The following is a 17,801-nucleotide window of genomic DNA, read 5'->3' as shown; positions in this document are numbered from 1 at the left end:
ACCGCAGCACCCTGTGGTGCGTGGGGCACCATCACCATGGCACAGAGGTGGTCTGGATTTCACACCTCTCACAGCAATAGCCTGCTCCTCTCCGGGTGCTGAGCATCCCCTGCAGCCCTGGGGGTGGCTGCTTTGCACCACCAACACAGGCTGCGCGCCCCCCGTGCCTGGGCTGAGAGCTCCTGCCCCCCAGCCATCACCCCACATGGAGAGGAGCCACAGCACAGCACCATGGGCATGACCACCAGTGCAAGGAGTGACCAGAGCCACCAAGAGGCCACCAAGAAGCGCCCAGCATGGGGCCATCACCTCCTGGCCCCCACTTGGCCCCCGCTGGGGAACAAGCAGAAGCAGGAGGAGGTAGAGCAGGCGATGGCATCGTGCCGTGGCCTCACCCACTTCCTTCCTCTGGCAGATAAGTTCCTCACCACCCCAAAACCCCCAGCCCTCTCCTCTGCTTGCCCAAGCAGTGCCCAGGCATGGCAGCTCCTGCGATGGGGTCAGAGGACAGATCTTAGGAGAGAGGAAATGTCCCTTCCTACTCCGTCACCACGAGATGGAGACCACGAGGAGGGCAGCAGGGGAGCATCCCGTGCTGCTGCCCACCGAGCACACCAGGCCAAGGCAGCCTCCTGCTGGAGATGTGCATCCCCAGGGTGGTCCCACAGCACGGGGCCTCCCCGTCCCTAGCACGGCAGGCGACATCCCCCTCTCCCACCAAAGCTTTATTTACACCGCTGCTTCCAGACTGCAGCTCTGCACAAAACCAGGGAAACAGCACCCGGCCGGTGGGCTCGATGCATGGCGAGGATGTGTTGGGGCCGGGGGTAGGGGAAGGTGGCCATGGCCACGGCCATGTCAGGAGGGGATGGAGGAGGGTGGGAATGGCAGGCGTGGAGACAGCAGTGCTTAGGACTCGCCGGCCTCGAACATCTTCTTCCTGCCCTCCATGCCGGACTTCTCCTCGATGTTCTTCCTCCAGTCGCCCACATCGCGGAGGTCTTTCTCCTGCAGGAGGGATGGGCACATGGTGAGATGGCTCCGCAGGGTGAAATACCCCCCGAGCACAGCCCCTTCACCCCTCTGGCCATGGAAACCTCACCACAGGTTCCCTAACATTTCATCTCCCCTGGACAACCCCATGTCAGATGGAGGAGCCCAATTCCACTCCTCCTGTACGTCTTTTGGGGCCGCATGCCACATTTTTGACACTGGGAGCTAGGAGAAGAATTATGGAGCAGGAAGGACCCTCACCCCCCACCTTGTCTATCACGCAGGGAGGCATCAGCTCCCAAAATCAGGGGCTGATGCCCGTGTGGGAGAGGGAATGGGTACCTTCTCCGTGTCCTCCTTCTTGACTTGCTTGAGGTTGGCCCGCAGGTCCATGCAGACCTTGTGCTTGGAGCCCAGCAGGGCGCGCAGCATGGCATCTGCCGACATGCGCACCCGGCGCAGGGGTGGCCTCTTGAACTTGCCCCTCAGGTCGAACAGCTTCTGGCTCAAGTCCTCCAGCTGCGGAGAGGAGAAGAAGGGGCAGAGACAGCCCAGCGTGAGCTTCATGCACCAGCAAGAGGCATGGGGAGGGAGGAAGGATGAGCCAGAGGCTCTGCTGAGGCAGCTGCTGGATGGCCCCGGGGGATGCTCACCTCCTTGGTAGTCTTCTGTAGCTTCACCTCTGTGTCGTACCTTTCCTCATCCACTGACTCGATCTTGGCATGCAGCTTTTTGCACAGCTCCTGGGAGGAAAAATGGAGAGGGATGTTGAGTACCAGGACATGCACGTGGTTCCTCCCGCCAGACCTTTTCCTTCTCCTCTGTCTCTGAAAGACCCCTCTGCCTCCGAAAATCCCGAAGGCTGGAGGAGGACCAGGCCATCATTCAAGACCATCTGATCCCAGATGGTGAAGGGTGGCCTGCAGGGTGTAAGGGTGAAAGAGGTGTTTACCTGGAGTTCCTGCATGGATCCTGGGAGGGACAGAGGAGGGCAGTGCTCTGCCAGGTAGTTTTGCTTTTCCACTTCCTTAGCAGCTGCTTCTTTTTCTATTTCAGTGGCAGCAAGCTGGAGCATAGCACTCTGCAAAGCAACAGGAGGGAGTTCAGTGTGGGGTTGGAGCAAAAGGAAGCTCCCCATGGCCAAACCACCCACATCCCACACAGTGGGGATTCAGGGGAACTTCTGAGAAGCTCAGGGGGATGCTGGCTCCAGCCTCCCCCAGCACCAGAGTCCTGCTGTGCAGAAGGCTCCCTGGTAAGGGGCAAAAAAGTGCACAGGGAACCTCACATCATGCATCGTGGCCTTTCCCAGGCAGGAAAGTGCCTAGGAGCTGCTCGCAGTGGGAGACGGTACAGTCGGGACACAGCTCGCCCAGCAGTGTCACCTACCTTCAGGTGCTGCCGCCGGGCAGTGGCTGCCCTCCTCTTTTTCTGTAGGAAGGAAAAATGATAGAAAAGAAGGTTACAGTGTGTACATTCCCCCATGCATTTCCTTTCCCCATACAACCCCGTGGCTTTACCCACATTTGGTCCCCAAACCAGCTTCATCCTCCCTGCGATGCCAGGTAAGAAATGCAATGCACTCTCAGCTGCATGAAACCCTCACGATTTGGCGAGCCTGGGAGAGCTCTCCTGCCTTTTGTACCCACAGTGCACTAGATCAGCATCAGCAGGTCTCCTGTTCAGAGGAGAAACCACAGCCTCGGTCCACCACGGCACTGCAGCTGTGTCCTCAGCCCTTCAGCCAGAGGAGAGCGAGCCTGAGCGCGGCTGGGGCAGGGGAAATGCACCCTGCATCCGACATGCAGATGTGGGCGAGTAGGAAGCAGCGCTTGGGTGTTGGTCTGCTACGTACAGGAGGAAGTGGATAAGGATCTGCGGAGTGAACTGCAACCAAATCTGGCAGGTTTTGCATGTACAGATGGTGCTAAGGCCCTCCTGACAGAAGCCAAGGGCTCTGCAGATAAAAGGCATCCAGCGCAGAGATGCAATGCATCACTGACCAGTGGGATCTTGCTCATAAGGTTCTGGGCATGGGCTCAGAGTCCTTGAGGACTCCAAGCACAGGGCTTAAATTCCATCTGAGAAGTGCTGCCTTAGCAAAGAGTGCCCTCCTGGCCTTCCCACTGGGCTTAGTGGGCAGTCAGAGCACCTGCTGGACATCAGCACTGTGGTACAGGGTTTGTGCACTGCCCTGAAATCCTCTTCTCTAAGTGAGAACAAGCTCTGCCTCGTGCTGTGTTGGGTGTGTGGGGAGATGGAGGATGGAGCAGCTTGCTCAGAGGTGCTATGGGGCTGACCCTGCACCTGGTCCTCATTGCCATGGCTCCTGCAGCGACCTGAGGGGAGTTTGGGGTCTAGTGCTGACTTGGAGGCAGCCTGGTGCAGGAACCCCTCCTTCTGCCATGGCAAAACCCTTGCCCTGCATTTCCACAGCCATCCCTGGACCTCAAGGCCATCCCTGCCCCAGTGTCCCCTCAGCACCCTCCGGCTGGCGGAGGAGGTGCAGCCGCCTTCATGACGGAGGAGCTGCGAGGCGAGGGCTGCAGGGCTGAGCATGGCTGAAGGCAAAGCCCCAGCAGGACGCACTTACCTCTTCACTGGTCAGGTAGGGCAGGCAGACAAGGACGGGGAGGAAGAGAAAGGGGAGAAAAGGCAGTTAGCATCCCAGTCAGAAACAAGCAGATGCATCTTAACAAGTGTAAAAAGCTGGCAGCTGGATGAAAGTGTTTAAAGGCCAGCGACACAGCAGAGAGAGAAAATGGGAACTTACTCAGACATCTTGCTTTAGATGGTTGTGAGCCTGCAATGAAAACCAAAAAATAATTTACAATTATTCATGCTGGTGTTGGCTTTCTTGCGTTGAGAAACAAAGCAAGATTAGCCGAGACAAAGAAAGAAAAAGAGGAAGGGGTTTGTCCCAACTTCTCCAAATTCCCGTCTCAAGGGGAACTAGGCTGAGGTTTGTAGATGAGAGGCAAGCACGTGCCAGCTCACGGCTACATTTGCACTGGGACAAGCGGTGCCAGGCCAGAAAAAGGGATTGTGACGGCGAGCCCTGCAGGGGTGATTCTTCCTTGGCCCCCAAGATGCCACTTTATGCAATGAAGGAAGAGGGGGGAAGACTAGTTTATGTCTGCCACTTGACTCTGTCATACAGCTCTTATCACATAGGGCTGTAGCAAACTAAATGGCTATTTCGAGCTTCAACCTCCCTGTCTACTAATGGGGAAAACAGCACTGCCACGCTTCGTGGAGGAGACATACCCCAAAGACCACGAAGGCTTTGGGCACTGGGAATGGAGCCAGGCAGCAGCCACAAGTGACAAGGACATTGGAGGATGCTGCTGCCAGCACATGTCTGCATCAGGTAATGGAGCATGCACAGATAATGGGACACAGGGCTGAGAGCTCTTGCTGAGCTGGTGAAGGTATGAACAGCTTCATCAGAGGATTTTTTGCATTTGCTGGAAGTGGGAATTTTACAGGCACAACACAGCGTCTTCGGGAAGAGAGGGAAAAGTACCTTTGAACATCATGCTGCAATTTTTTCCCCATAAATGTAATTGCGTTTTTCTATCAGAGCAATATTTCCTGCTTGTGTCTGCTGATGGAAGGACGCAGGAACATTGGCCAAGCCCAAAGGAAGCTGCTCCCTTGCAGAGGAGACAATCCCCCAAAACACTGCAACCCGCACGCCTGGGAGGTGAAGCGTTAACGGGGTCGGTGCCCGAGGGAGGAGGTACAGGCTGCAGGGCCAAGCTCCCCCAGGAAACTTTATCCTGGAAAATGTGCGGGCCCATCACATTACTGGGAAGGGGCGGGGGGGGGGGGAGAAAAGTGCTTCTAAAAATGGCCGGGGAGCTGCACAAGGAGCTGCAGCTGTCTCCTCAGACGGCAGCCTGGCCCCGGTGCCAGGCCCCGTGACTCGGGGAGGTCGGGGCGACGCAGGGCGACAGCCACCACCGCAGGTGGATGAGGAGCAGGAGCTATTTTTGCCAGCGTCCCTGCACCCTGCACTGCGAGCACCAAGGACGGGAGGAGGCAACGCCAGGCTGGGCTGAAAATCATCCCTATGGTGCTGCCAGTCTGGATGACGGTCCTTGTTTTGGGGGTCTCCCGGTGGCAAGGGTGATTTGGGGGGAGAAAAGGGCAGCATGGAGCGGAGGGGTGTGAGTGGGGATTGGTGCGGGGTGCCACAGCTGAGGATGCTTTTTCCTGTGGTCCCAGAGAAGTCAGCGTTAGGGGGCTTAGGGCAGAGAGCAAAACCAAGTGAGGATGAAAGCAAAAAGAAAAGGCAGCTGGGAAAGACAGAGGGAGGCTCCCCGATGCCAGACCCTCTCCAACAGGCAGAGGACGGAGGTGGCTTTGTCAGCACCCCCAATTCCCCCAGCAGGTCACCCCACCCGGCCTTCACCTCCCCAAAACTCATGTGAGCGAACCTGCTTCCCCGTCACCCCCTGCAGAGCAAGCCAGTCAGTAAGAGACATGCAAAGCAGCTCACCCAAATCCACAGGAGAAAGAGAGAGCCCCGCTGGCCGGCCAGGACTGACTGGCGAGCCGAAGCAGCTGGCTGAGTAAGGAGGTATAAAAGGGCTTCTCGGGTGGCTCAGCAGAAAATCCACCTTCTCTTTAAGGGCATGGAGACCTTCTCAGACCAATGATGTGCAAGAGTCCCCGGTGCACCTCCCTTGGCTGGGGCAGGCGAGGCAGCCCCTCGGGAGAGGAGCAGCTCTGCCTGCCCTTGGGGAACGCTGCTGGAAGGAGGCTGCGGATCCTGCATCGCCCCCCCAAAAACCAACCACCGGCAGCATGTGGAAGAGCCATCCCTGAGGGAGCCATCCGGCACTGGCATCTTCTTTTAGCCTCAGTTACCACACAGGGAAACATTCGCAGCTCCTCCTCGTGTGAAATATTTCATCACAACTATATATTTATTTAAAAACCAAACCCAAAGCCTGCTGCTGGCTCCCTGCAGCACATGGGGAGCAGCCTCGCGCTACCAGCAAGAAAGGCAACCCCAAGGCTGCTGAGGGGTGCCTCACACCCACATCCCCACAGCCCAAGCAAAAGGCAGATGGAAATGGCTCTGGAAATATTCACCAGCCCCATCCAGAGCACATGCAGTGTGTGTGTGTGTGTGTGCAGGGGATCCCATGGAGACAAGAGCCCAAACAGCTCCTGCCCTCCTCCCACAGACCAGGCGCTCCCTCCGCTGTCAGCCAAGGGATTTTGAGCAGATTCAGACACGGTCAGGACTAATTTTCCTCTCAGACATCACACAAATAGCAGCAAATCCGCTGCTGCAGCCTGCCTGTAGCATCACACGAGCAGCACTGCCAAAGAAGCCCCAGATGGGGATGGGGTCTTGCTTTGGGGTCCTGTGTGGGCGAGGCTGCGTTTGCTCAGGATTAGTCCCTCACACATTGAGAGCTAGATGGCTCGGGTAGTGAAATCATCACAATCCTGCCATGGCAGGAGTGTCGGTGTCACTTGGTGCTGGCCTCTAGCTGGGAAATACCCACAAGCCCTCCTGGGGTATCTGCTTGGCCCAGCTAAAGCCAGCTTCTCAGAAAAATAAAGAACAGAGAGTGCAGTGAGTGCATTTGGGAACAGACAGCAGCCACCCCAAGCAGTCAGCAGCAGAGATCACCCAGCGAGGCCCAGCTTAGCCACTTCACTTTTCCTTCATACCCCAGGAGAGCCACACTTGACCCTAAAGTTAAACCAACATTTTATTATTCTTTCCAAAGTGTCTGCAGCCATTTTCTTCAGCCCCCCACAGAACTACACCCATCCTGGCCCCTGCTGGCCTGCCAGACAGCAGCTCTTGGATGAGAGATCAAAGCCAGAGGGTGGTGGGTTCAAGAGGTCCCCATGCCCAAGGAGCTGGGTTTTCTCCTCTTCAGCACCCTGGTAGCATCAAGTGGGCAGGGGCCATGCGGTGACTTGTCCAGCACGACACCAGGAGACCTTAGGCCTTGTTTCCAAGGATGATATTATCAGGGGAAAAAATTAAAAAAAAAAAATAAAAAAAAATAGCAGCCCAACAGCAGTAGTGTTGATTGTAAAAGCTCTGCAGCGTGACTGAGGAAGCTTCCTCATGTAGCTCCCACCCTGCCCAGGACATCCCCTCTCTCTCTGGCATGTCCCCAGGAGCTCCCCAAGCTTTATGTCTGTCAACACCAGCCCCTAGGAGCTGCTGCAAAGCAAAGCCATCACCTTTGCATCTTGTGCCATCACTGTCCTACACACCCGACAGCTACGGTTTTCTCTTTCCCCATGAGATGGGGTTCATTTTATTTTCCTTTTGGCTCTTCTCCTGTGGGGCTGCTGGCAAACAGCACAGCCACCATATCCCATTTAGCTCCACGCCATCTTCCTCGACAGGGAGTGCTTCAGGCACGCCAAGCTGGCAGTGCCAGGCTGCAGGGACATCTCCAAAGCCACCAGCAAGTCCTGATGGCACTCCTGGATGTTCAGCGGGTACCGTGCCCTCACAAACCCGTAGGCTGCCAGCAGTCCCATGCTGTGCTTGACCATCAGGTACTGGATGACACAAGTAGGACCTAAAGAGTAACCATCCCTGCAGTGGATGAGGACACGCTTCCCTTTCTCCACCGAGGCTTCGATGCACTCGTTGATGTCCAGGAAGCAGGGCTGCCCTATTTCGTGATGACCCCCATGCAGGGAAGCCCTGATGTCAACCCTGAGCCGCGGCCAGCTGTGCCTGAGGCCTGCCCGGCCGCAGGTGCAGGGGATGATGCTCAGGCTGCGGTCCCTGGGCAGGGAGCTCACGTCGATGATGCTGTCGATGCCATTCGTGCACAGCACCCGCCCGCTGTAGGCAGCGTTGAGGTTCCCCAGGTAGATGCAGTCGGTTATCCGGGCAATGATGGGTCCTGCGAAGGGGAAATGTGCAGGCTCCTCTGGGCTGGGGCCAGGGTGTTCTTTGGGATGCGGGTTCTTCTTCTTCCAGCTCCCTCTGTGAGGTTTCTTGGGGCCAGCACAGGGCAGAGGGATGGAGCCAGGCCCAGAGCCCTGTGACAGCGGTGAGAAGAGGGGGAAGCGGCTGGCAAGCTTGGCCTCGGGAGGGGAGGGCGATGGATGAGGCAGGAGAGAAGGAGGGGAGGGGCTGGGTCTGAGGGCACAAGGAAGGGATGCCAGAACTGGGGAGCCCACACTGCCGGCTGGTCTGCTATCAGCCTCCTCCACCTGCAAGACAGGGAAGGACCGGTGAGAGCGCAGAAACACAACTCAGCTGCTCGGGCAAGGAGACGCGAGCAGGCATTGGGACCCCAACCCACCCACAGACAATAGAGCCCTGAGGGCCTTGCACATCCCCAGTACTCGAACACCCAGCAGAGATACGGGCATGCAGCAGGTGCCCACCTGGACCCCCAGACCACTCCGCCAGCCCTGGTTGGGGCCATCCCTTCCTGCTGACGGTGACCAGCGGGGTGACCGGGGTGTCCTGCCAGGCTGCGGGGCTGCAGACACCACCTCCCCGGGCTTCTCTCCTCGTGCCTCACTGTTACTCGTCATCAGGTTTGGGCAAGAGCCTGGAGGAACAGAACAAGTCAACACAAGGGCTTTCATGAGCAGCAGCAACATCTGCCCTCTGAACCTGCCTCCAGCGATGGAGAGGACACATTGAGAGCCAAGGTGAGGGGCCCTGAGCTCAGGGCTCACTCCTCGCTGGAGCTTTTCCCACTGCCATCACGTGCACTTAGGCAGAAGGTGCCTTAGCTCCTGCCCTTGGAAAAGCCAACAGCTAACCCCTCGGACCAGCACTGATGTACCCAGGAGGTGATCCATCTGGCATTCCCACCGAGCCTGCCCCAGGGTAGAATTACTGCAGCGACCTGACACCTGGGCACGGTGTCCCTGTGTCTGCACGACCTCAGAGCCTGCTAGAGACCAGAGCAGGAGCCAGGACATGTCTGGAGAGCAGATTGAGACCTCCGTGTGATTAAATGAGTAAGGTTTCAGCATGCCTCCACACCCAAAATGGCTTTCAGGCTCTCCACGCCAAAATGAGGCTGCAGCAAGAATACTTTGTTAGAGTAAAAGTAATAACATAATGTGAAGTGGCAACTGAGATCAAAAACAAAGGCAATAGAGCATAAAGCACTTCCCTCCCCAAGGTTAGCAACTGCCCTGCAAACCAGTGGCCACATCAGTTATGATCCTTTAGAAATTATCCACTTCGACCCCACTGTTGTTTTTTCACACGTGGTTTTGTTATTGTTTGGTGCTTTTTATTTTTTCCCCAAGTACCACGTGAGCCAAGAAAACACATTTTTAGAAAAAACAGCAGTGATGAAGCCCCTTGGCAGCCTCACCCACCTGTGCAACACCGCGGGAGAGCCACGGGAGAAGACAGCCGCCAGGAGATGGGCCTCTGCAAGGTCCTCTGGAGGTGCTCCATGATTCGGCCTGGGGAGGGAAGGGATGAGCACAGAGTGCTGAAAAACTCCGCACCCAGCTGAGAAGTCACTGGAGGCAGGCACCCACTCACCTGTGACGCCCTTCTTCTTCAGGGGGCACTTTCTGCCCTCCAGCATGACGGCCACAAGGTCCTTGTGCTGCTTCTCCGGGGGCTCCATGCTGCCAAGCCTGAAATATGGAGAAGCAGGAGGTTTGGGTTTCTTTCTGCCTACAAAGCTGAGATAGAAGGAGCTGTGAGGGAGCAGGGTGATCTCTGCACCCCCATTATCAGCCCTGGGGTGTTCAGGATGGAGGCATCCCATGGTGGAGGTGCTCCTGGGGACACCTCCATGGCATGAGTGATCCAGGAGCAACGTGAGCCCAGGCTGGGGCAGGAACAGCCCCAGATACCAGAGCCTCAGGAGCAGGCAGTCACAGTGGGAAAACGAGTGGGAGTAGAGATAGGAAAAGGGGCAAGGGATAGGACACTTTAAAAACCTTCATTATCTGCAATTTAAAGGCAAGTATTTCTGAAAGTGGGATGAAAAGGTGACGGCTTCCAGAAGCCAGCAGAACAGTGATTGTTCAGCACCTCCAAAGAGGTCAGTTTTATCAATGCAAATATTTGATGTCCCAGCACTCAGTCTTTTAATTCCCTTGAATGTACAACCCTAGAGAAACCTCTGCACATGGGTCAAGCTAGCTGCCCCCAGAATCCGGGCGTAAAACCTTTACAGCTCACAGACCCATGCACCCCTTTCTTCAGATACCTGCGTGCCTCAAGGCACAAACTATGAGCCACAAACTACGAGCCACAGGGTGCCGGCAGCACAGCACCCAGCTATCGGAAGCACCCGGAGGGGAAGGGGATGGGGAAAGGGCAGAGGATGGGAAAAAGTGAAGGGGGTCGGGAAAGGGCTCCCTGCCCCTCCAAGAAACCAGCAGCCTCACCCAGGGCAGGCCCGCTCCCCCCGCTCGCAGTCCAGCACAAAGACCCCCGCTCCTCCCTCCTTCCCGTGCCCCCCAGCTCTTCCCAATCCCCCTTCCCCACAGCAGCAGCCCCACACAGCTCGGGACCCTGCCCCAAAACACCCCCCACGCCCAGCCCTGGGGCTTTACCGTGGGCAGGGGCACGATGCCAGCGCCTGTGGGGCCGGGACCCCCGTCTCGCACCCCAGGGAGCAGCAGCAGCGGGGCAGCCTGGGAGATGTAGTTTCGGGAAGCATCCCGCTCTTGGCATTTTTATTTATTTATTTATTTTTAAAATCAACTTTCTTTCTCTCTGAAACCACAAAAAATGTACTGTAAAAGAAAAAAACCTACAGCCTGCATAACGCCCTGTAAACCCAGGAGCTCGGGAGTTTTAGAGGAGGAACTCTTTGCGTGGCAAAGTTTCACCATAGGTTTTTGAGATAAATATTCATTAACTAGCATCATTATAAAATGGGCACACTTACTCCTTGTGAGAGAAGCTTAGATAGTCTCCAGTGCTCAAAAACTGTGAGACCAGCCAAAAAAAAAAAATTTTGAGGCTGGAGGACAGCCAGCACATAGCCAGGCTGAACGATGACAGCCCATAATCATTTTTGTCTCACGGCAGACGAATGGTGACAAGCATGTATAATGCTCAGCATTCGCCTGGTACAGCTCTCCAGGCTGGTTTCCTAAAGCACAGGGACCAATAATCATAAAATCACTGAGTGAGGGAATAATTCACTGGGGAGGGACTCCTGGAGGTCGCCTGCTGCAGCCCCAGCCCAGGGCATGGCCACCAGCGGGGTTAGATCCGGAGCGAGGTCCTGCTCAGAGCCAGTGTTCATTTGTAGAAGGAGACCTCATGAGGAGGCCAAGCTCTGGCTGGGAGCACAGATGGCCAAGCCCCAGATCCCAGCACGTACCTGCCCTGCCCTCTAGATGCAGACACGGGAATCCAGCACAGGCACAGGCTGAGGTTGGTTTCCCTCTCACCCAGCAGTGCTCCCCATTGCGCCTTCCACCAGGGCACCCTCCTCCTGAGGCTCATTTCCACGCTCAGCCCTCCCAGGAACATCGCTTGGGCAGGAGGCATGGGGTGGGCAGGGGGACAACGGGCCATGGGGACGTGTTGGTGGGGATGTAAGGAGAGGGAAAAGCAACACCAGAGCTAGAAAGCAGCCCTGGCAGGGCATTAAAAGCCAGAGCTGAGTGGATACTATCCCCACCCAGGCACCTTTCCCTCTTGAGCAAACACCTCTGCCGGTGGCTCTGTACCTCCCCGAGGCTCACCTGGGGCAGCACGGAGCCTGCCCAGCTGGGTGCTCGCTCCCGGGGTCCCCAGCTGCCCCAAAAATCTCCCCCAGAGCTGCTCCCTTCTGCAGAGCCCCTCCCAGCTCGGTTTAAGGCTGAGGGTTTAATTCACCCAGTGTCCTTTTGCAAGCATTTCTCAGGTGACTGATTTCCTCCTCCATTTCCTTAAGGGCAGCCAGATGATGCTGTTTTCCCAGCAGAAGCCCCACTCTCCTTGTCACAGCCATCCCAAAACAACCCTGTCATTCCTCCCCTCACCACGGCCGCAGCGAAGCCCGGGTAACATTTATTAAACAGCAGACATGGTGGCTTTTTATAGTTAAGCTCAGGTCATTAATCTCTATCGAGAGCTTCCATAATCTTCTCCAGCTTCACCGTATTTGTTTAACTCTCTCGTAGTCACTCTGCGGAGCCGGGGATAATTGCAGATTAACCGCTTTTCAATATTAATGGCTCTTCATTAATGCTTGGGGCTCTCCCCCTCCAGAGCCCACGGCTTCCCACAGGCTGCCCAGTGCAAATTACTTTCCTTTTGTTTTTTGAGGCCACATGCAGTGATACAAGCCCAAATCTCTGCCGTGCTGTGGCTGCTTTGATGCAGAAGGCCAGGAGAAGGGAGGTTTTCTCCCAGAACATTTCAGAGCAGGAGCAATCCCCTCAGGTGGGAATGGGAAGGGGTCAGGCACTATCTGAGCCAATCTGGCTTAACTCTTCTCAGCTGAAGCAAAGAGGCTCTCCCTTATTAGCTCCTTGAAATACTAATTCGGGGAGCTAGGAGGCTCCTGGGCTTTGGAGTTAGCCCAACACAGGGAGCTTCCACCTGCAGAGGGCTCAGAGGAGCCACCCTGTCCCAGGAGGCATCTTTCCTTCCATATCCCACATTTATCTCAAGGCCCCTCGAGGCAGGACAGGGGAGCACAAGCAGACTATGCAAAACCCACCCTGAACTGAGATGAGGGCTGCAGCCCAGCCTTCATCAGCACAGGGTGGCCAAAGCATAAAAGCAAGAGGACAAGGTGCACGCTCAGCACCACCCCACCCCAGCAGCACCTCCAGGTTTGGGGTTAAAACCCTATGGACTCAGCTCTGTAGGACCACATGGGGGTGGATGGAGCCAGCACTGCAGGGTCCTTAGGGATGGTTGCTGGTGAGTCGCAACCCCCAGGACACATCTCAGGGTGCACAGCCCAGCACGGGCCAAAGTCAGGCCAGGAACAGGCTAAGAGTGAAGCTGCATGGACAACCAGGGGCTGATTTCGCTGTTTCTTTTAGCCTCTTGCCAGGACACAAAGTGTGCTGATCACAGAGTCAGTAAAGAGTTAGTCCTGTGTCTCCAATGCCTTCCTTATCAGCCCATCCTCTTCCTCTCCCCCCAAGCCTCTTAGGGTGGTTCAAGATCTTGGTCTCAGTTAAAAACCCTCAAAAATTAAGTTAAAAACTTTAAAAAATACCCAGGGACTCGGTGTTTTCCAATGAACCTTTCTGTATTTGTCCCCCCAGCCTGCGAGGGGCTGGGACAAGCCGGACCCATATCCACACCTTCCCCTCCAGCATCCCCCCGGTGCAGAGCAGCCCTGCTCTGGCATTGCCCAGGGCACGAGCTGCACCAGCAGCCAGCTCCTCTCTTGGTCAAGAAGAGCCCTCAACCCATTTGGGGCTCTCACCCCCTCTATCTGGTGGCCAGGGGCAGCTTGAGGTGGGACTTCAGCCCCAGGGCTTTGTCCACCACGTCGGCGGGCTGCAGGCTGTGCCACTGGGCCAGGGGCCGGCGCGGGTTGGCCAGCATGTCGGACCAGTGCCGCAGCTGGTTGCCCGTGGCCCGGCAGCCCAGGAAGAGTTTGCCGATGGGCTCGTTCTTGGTCACTCTGTCGTAGTCCCAGACAGAGATGACAACATCCACGTTCTGGTGGAGACAGGAGAAAGAGCATCAGTCGGACCTGCACCTGCCCAGGGACCTGCTCAGAGCTGGGCACTGCAGGGAAACCCACCTGAATCTGATTGAAAGGCACCTCAAACACAAACACCTCATTGAAGTAAGGGCTCAAGGTGTTTTTCTTCACACTTGTTGTCTTCTTCTTCCATTTCTTCCTGTTCAGGATGAGATGCACCTTGACAAAGGGATCTGAGGAGAGAGAGGGGACAGTTCCACACCAAGATCTGCAAAGCCCTGAGAGCTCTTGGTGCTATCATTAGCACCAGGTAGGGAGCCGTGAGCATGAGCAGCCCCTGCCAACCTGCCAGCCCATGGGAGTCCATCCGTTTCAGCTTCTTGGCTTCCAGGATGAGCACCGTCAGCTTGCCGGTGCTGGGGACATAGCGCAGTGAGAAGCAGATGTCTCCCAGCCGCTCTTGCTGATGGAGACATGAGCAATGAGCAGGGGTACCCAGCACAGGAGGTGCTCTCGAGGCAGACAAGACCCAAAGCTTTACCTCCTTAGAGGTTGGCAAGAGGGACAACAACATGTCCCTCTCGGGGGCTTTTCCCACCAACCTCGACTTTGCTGGCCATGGCCAGGTCACTCCACTGCTCGATGACGTGCTGCAGGTCGACGCTGGCCAGCGGCAGGCGGACCTCGCCAATGGTGTCGTGCTTGGCGAAGCGGTTGAAGTCGTGGATCTGCATCACCAGTGTGGACTCGGACACCTCTGCCTGGGGCAGCTGCAGGGGAGGACCCATGAAGGATGGGGTGACACACACAATGACAGCAAAGTATCTCCCTGCCTGGAGAGCAGCACCCATGCACTGCTCCCGATGGGATGAAGGAACCATCAGCAGCCAGGGCGTCCTACCTGGAAAGTGAAGCTCTCGTTGAAGACAGGGCTCAGGGTCTTGCGGTAAACCTTGGTCTCATACTTCTTCCTCATGTCAGACGTCAGGTAGACAATAACATAAGGGTCAGACGTGCCCCCGTTGTCCATGGCCTTCAGATCAGCTGCTTGCTTCACGCCGACCTTCAGCTTGAAAGAACAATGCACAAGGTCACCGCATGGAGGACGATGGGGAGAGGTGAAAAGCAAGCGAGCTCTCAGAGAAGATGTCACCACACCATGTAAGCATGAAAGCCAGCAGGGTAGGGACAGCAGGGATGGATGTCTGGGTCCTGATGGGCCATGGAGGGACCATGCAAGAGCCCAGCCTCACAGCAGCCCCACCTCCTGCGCGTGGAAGTTGTACTCCAGCGAGTACTGCAGCTTTCCTCGCCCCGTCTGCTCCGGGCCCTGCTCCAGGTCCTCCATCTCGGGCTGGACCTGCAGCAGAGATTAGCACATCCCTCATGGTGGGCTCCCGAATGCTCAGGTGTGTTCCCATGCATGGGTGGGACCCCCAGCTCTGTTCCCAGCTCATGGGGACCAAGCTGAGCGCTCACGTCCCCACTGTCTGTCCAGGCACAATGCACCGTGCAGACCAAGATGCTCTAAAGGTGAGGTTTAAAAGAGCCCCCCTCCAGAAATCCCAGGTTGCACATCTACAACCAGTCCCACCACTCTGGGGACCTGGGGGGACGATGGGCAGCACAGGGCAAACCTCCTGCTAGGAGGGTGGTGGGGAAGAGGGGAAAGCAGAACGCACAAGGCTGGCTGTGGTGGAGCTGCTGATGGCATGCAAGGTGACTTTCTCCTTCTTCTTGGGCTTCTTCTTGGCACAGCAGCACCTGATGATGCAGATGAGGAAGAGGAGGAGCAGTATAGCCACTGCCAGCGCCACGGCGATGAGTGCCCATCTGGGTACTGGTGCAACAAGGTGGACAGAAGAGTTAAAAGCAAACAAAAACATGCAGAGTGCATTTATATTCCCCTCCTAGCATTACAGCATTACAAAGTTGCATTTGGGGGGCTTGACCCTAAAATCCTGAAAAGACCCAATACTGGCAGGCTGCAGGCAGAGACTGTGCCTGACATGGGTGACAAAGATCTCTCCTGGGGAGGTGTGGGGCTGCTCTGCAACATCCCTGGCCATGGTGGGCCTCACACCCCTTTGGAAAATAGGATTTGTAAGGGGGGAGAGGAAAGGATGCAACCTGAAACAGAGGCAGGGCCCCTAGGATAACGCTTCCCAAGGGAGCAGGACAAGAGCAGCCCCAGCTGTACTCACACGGGATGCGGCCAACGAAGCCACTGAGGAAGCCCGGCGGAGCCGTGGTAGCCACGGGGCTACCGGGGAGCGGGGAGGCTGTAGCCCCACTGATCCTCAATGCCTTGGCCATGGAGAAGTGCAGGTGATCTGGGGAGGCAAACAAAATGAACAGGGTGGGGATTTCCTTTCCAGGAGCACATGTGCTGCTGGTGGCGCAGAGATTTAATGAGTAAACACAATTAAAATCCTAAGATAAAGCCCAGAGTAAGCATTTAGGGCTCGGCTGCTTTGGAAATGAGGTGTGAAATGGAGCAGAGCTGTTCCCACAGGCAGGACGGTCTCTGCTCGAGCTGGTTTTTCATTTAATCCTCATCTCCCCTCCGTGACCAATTCCTTTACTTCATTGCAGCCCTTCCCTGCCCTCTCGCAGGGCTCAGGGCTTGCACCATCGCTCGCAGCAGGGCTGGTGGCCACATGATGGGTGCCAGCAGTGCCACCACGCCAGCTCGGAAACTGCGTCAGCCTGGCTGGTGCACATGGCAACGCTGACGTGCATTAAGGGCAGGCTTCATATTTAAACCAGAATTGGTGTTGGTTTTTTATAATTATTATTTTAATTGATGGGCTCTCCTCGCATGAACGTTTTGTTGTAACCTAAGCTTTCTTCTCTCCCTGCTTCGGATGATGAGCAGCAGCAGGGCTGCTACGACTTAGGGTTGAAGGAGCCAGCAGGAGAGCACATCTCATGCTAAAAGCCTCCAAAGGGACAAGAAAACACTCTCCACAGCCTCCTGGAGGCCACCTTCTAAGGAACCGTGGCCCGGGGCGTGTTCTTCCCAGCATGGTGACGAGGGCCGGCAGGTATGCACATGTTTACCTTGGCCACACCAGCACCGCAGGGCTCCTTGCACAGGGATGCTCTTTAATTTTATTTTTTTATTATTTTTTTAAGACAACAGGGCTCTGTTGCTGGCTGGCACAGGGATGAAGGAGAGCTCTTTATCCCTGCTGGGGCAGCGGGATGCAGGTTAAATGACTTGCACAGGGCCTTCTGGGCTATTGGTGTCATCGGAAACTCACGCTCAGCTCACAGCCTCGCCATTGAGTTTTAGTGATCTGTTTCCCCTGTCCCCATGTGCAGAAAGCAGCGGCAGCCTGGTGATGTACCTTCATTATTCAGGAGGCTCCAGCTTCGGGCAGTGGCAGCGTGGGCAAGCAGATGCCCACCCCACACAGGCTCAGATGTTTTATCATGTTTTTTCCCACCAGAGCCCCATGGCTGTCTGGTTTCAGCCCCAGTTACAAGGAAAAAGCTCAGCCCAGCCCTGTGAGGTGACTCAAACTGCTGTTTTGGGGGCAATGGGGACAACCCAGCCACCACCTGGGAGCACCGAGCATCCTTGCTTCTGCAAAAGGACTTGGGGAGCCCTGTCCTTCTCCCCCACCCCATGCTGACCGGGATCCCAAAACCAAACTTACCGTGGTGTCTCCTTTCCAGCCTCAGTCTCCCTTCCCCTCTGCTTGCGCTCCTGCTCCAGCCACGGCACGTGGCAGGGACATGCTGTGGGATAAAACAGGTCCCCACCAGGCACGGGGCTGGGGGCACAGCAGGGACAGTGACTTCCCCGTGCACAGCACAACTGAAACTGGAAAGTCTGCTTTGCCAGCCCAGGAACCGAGCTCCTCGGCCAGCCCCACCTCACTGCTGACCCAAGCGGTGCTCACGCAGGCGAAAAGCCAGTGGGGAACTCCCTGCCTGAGCAGGAAGCACAACCTGTGCTCCTGGCTGCAGCGAGCCGGCCAGCATCACTGCTGGGGACAAACCCAAACCTCCAGGCCAGCCTGGCAGCAGTGCCAGGACAGGGCACAGCACGAGGCTCCATGTGCTTAGTGCCAGGGGATGGGTCAGGGGTGATTTCAGCAGCACCCCCATCTCAAATTGATCCTCATTTCTTCCCTTGCTGTCAATTCAGCCTAAAAACTACATTGTCCCTGCAGACATTTAGGGCTGCTGTTG

At 56.3% G+C, this 17,801-nt stretch overlaps 3 protein-coding genes across 5 annotated transcripts; all 3 read right to left on the bottom strand.

Annotated features, from left to right (window-relative positions):
• Window positions 1-710: 710 nt before the first annotated feature.
• On the bottom strand, window positions 711-2,556 carry TNNI2 (troponin I2, fast skeletal type). Its single transcript, XM_005019741.6, has 5 exons — window positions 2,383-2,556; window positions 1,946-2,074; window positions 1,647-1,736; window positions 1,336-1,512; window positions 711-1,008 (listed from the first exon to the last, which is right to left on the bottom strand). Exons 1-5 carry the CDS (start codon window positions 2,539-2,541, stop codon window positions 910-912), a joined length of 654 nt encoding a protein of 217 aa, XP_005019798.2. The 5' UTR covers window positions 2,542-2,556; the 3' UTR covers window positions 711-909.
• On the bottom strand, window positions 2,518-12,223 carry LOC113843797 (uncharacterized). 3 transcript variants are annotated; one of them, XM_072038519.1, is made up of 8 exons: window positions 11,689-12,223; window positions 10,543-10,705; window positions 9,515-9,612; window positions 9,343-9,432; window positions 8,386-8,555; window positions 5,498-8,208; window positions 3,767-3,796; window positions 2,518-3,593 (listed from the first exon to the last, which is right to left on the bottom strand). In XM_072038519.1, the coding sequence occupies exons 2-6, from the start codon at window positions 10,647-10,649 to the stop codon at window positions 7,357-7,359; spliced, it is 1,317 nt and encodes a 438-aa protein (XP_071894620.1). In that variant the 5' UTR covers window positions 10,650-10,705; window positions 11,689-12,223; the 3' UTR covers window positions 2,518-3,593; window positions 3,767-3,796; window positions 5,498-7,356. The 3 variants fall into 3 exon arrangements, with proteins under 3 accessions (XP_071894620.1, XP_038036263.2, XP_027314508.3); XM_038180335.2 differs by lacking the exon at window positions 2,518-3,593 and having other exon boundaries at window positions 3,762-3,796; XM_027458707.3 differs by lacking the exons at window positions 2,518-3,593; window positions 10,543-10,705 and having other exon boundaries at window positions 3,762-3,796; window positions 11,689-12,222.
• Window positions 12,224-13,161: 938 nt separating this feature from the next.
• On the bottom strand, window positions 13,162-17,511 carry SYT8 (synaptotagmin 8). Its single transcript, XM_027459394.3, has 9 exons — window positions 17,264-17,511; window positions 15,803-15,931; window positions 15,281-15,438; window positions 14,863-14,958; window positions 14,500-14,667; window positions 14,201-14,368; window positions 13,944-14,061; window positions 13,698-13,831; window positions 13,162-13,612 (listed from the first exon to the last, which is right to left on the bottom strand). The coding sequence occupies exons 2-9, from the start codon at window positions 15,912-15,914 to the stop codon at window positions 13,379-13,381; spliced, it is 1,188 nt and encodes a 395-aa protein (XP_027315195.1). The 5' UTR covers window positions 15,915-15,931; window positions 17,264-17,511; the 3' UTR covers window positions 13,162-13,378.
• Between the last annotated feature and the right edge of the window lie 290 nt (window positions 17,512-17,801).

Source organism: Anas platyrhynchos, chromosome 5, assembly GCF_047663525.1.
Source record: "Anas platyrhynchos isolate ZD024472 breed Pekin duck chromosome 5, IASCAAS_PekinDuck_T2T, whole genome shotgun sequence".
Classification (NCBI taxonomy): Eukaryota; Metazoa; Chordata; class Aves; order Anseriformes; family Anatidae; genus Anas; species Anas platyrhynchos.
Note: the sequence above shows the minus strand (reverse complement) of the source record. Positions and strands in the feature narration are given on the sequence as shown.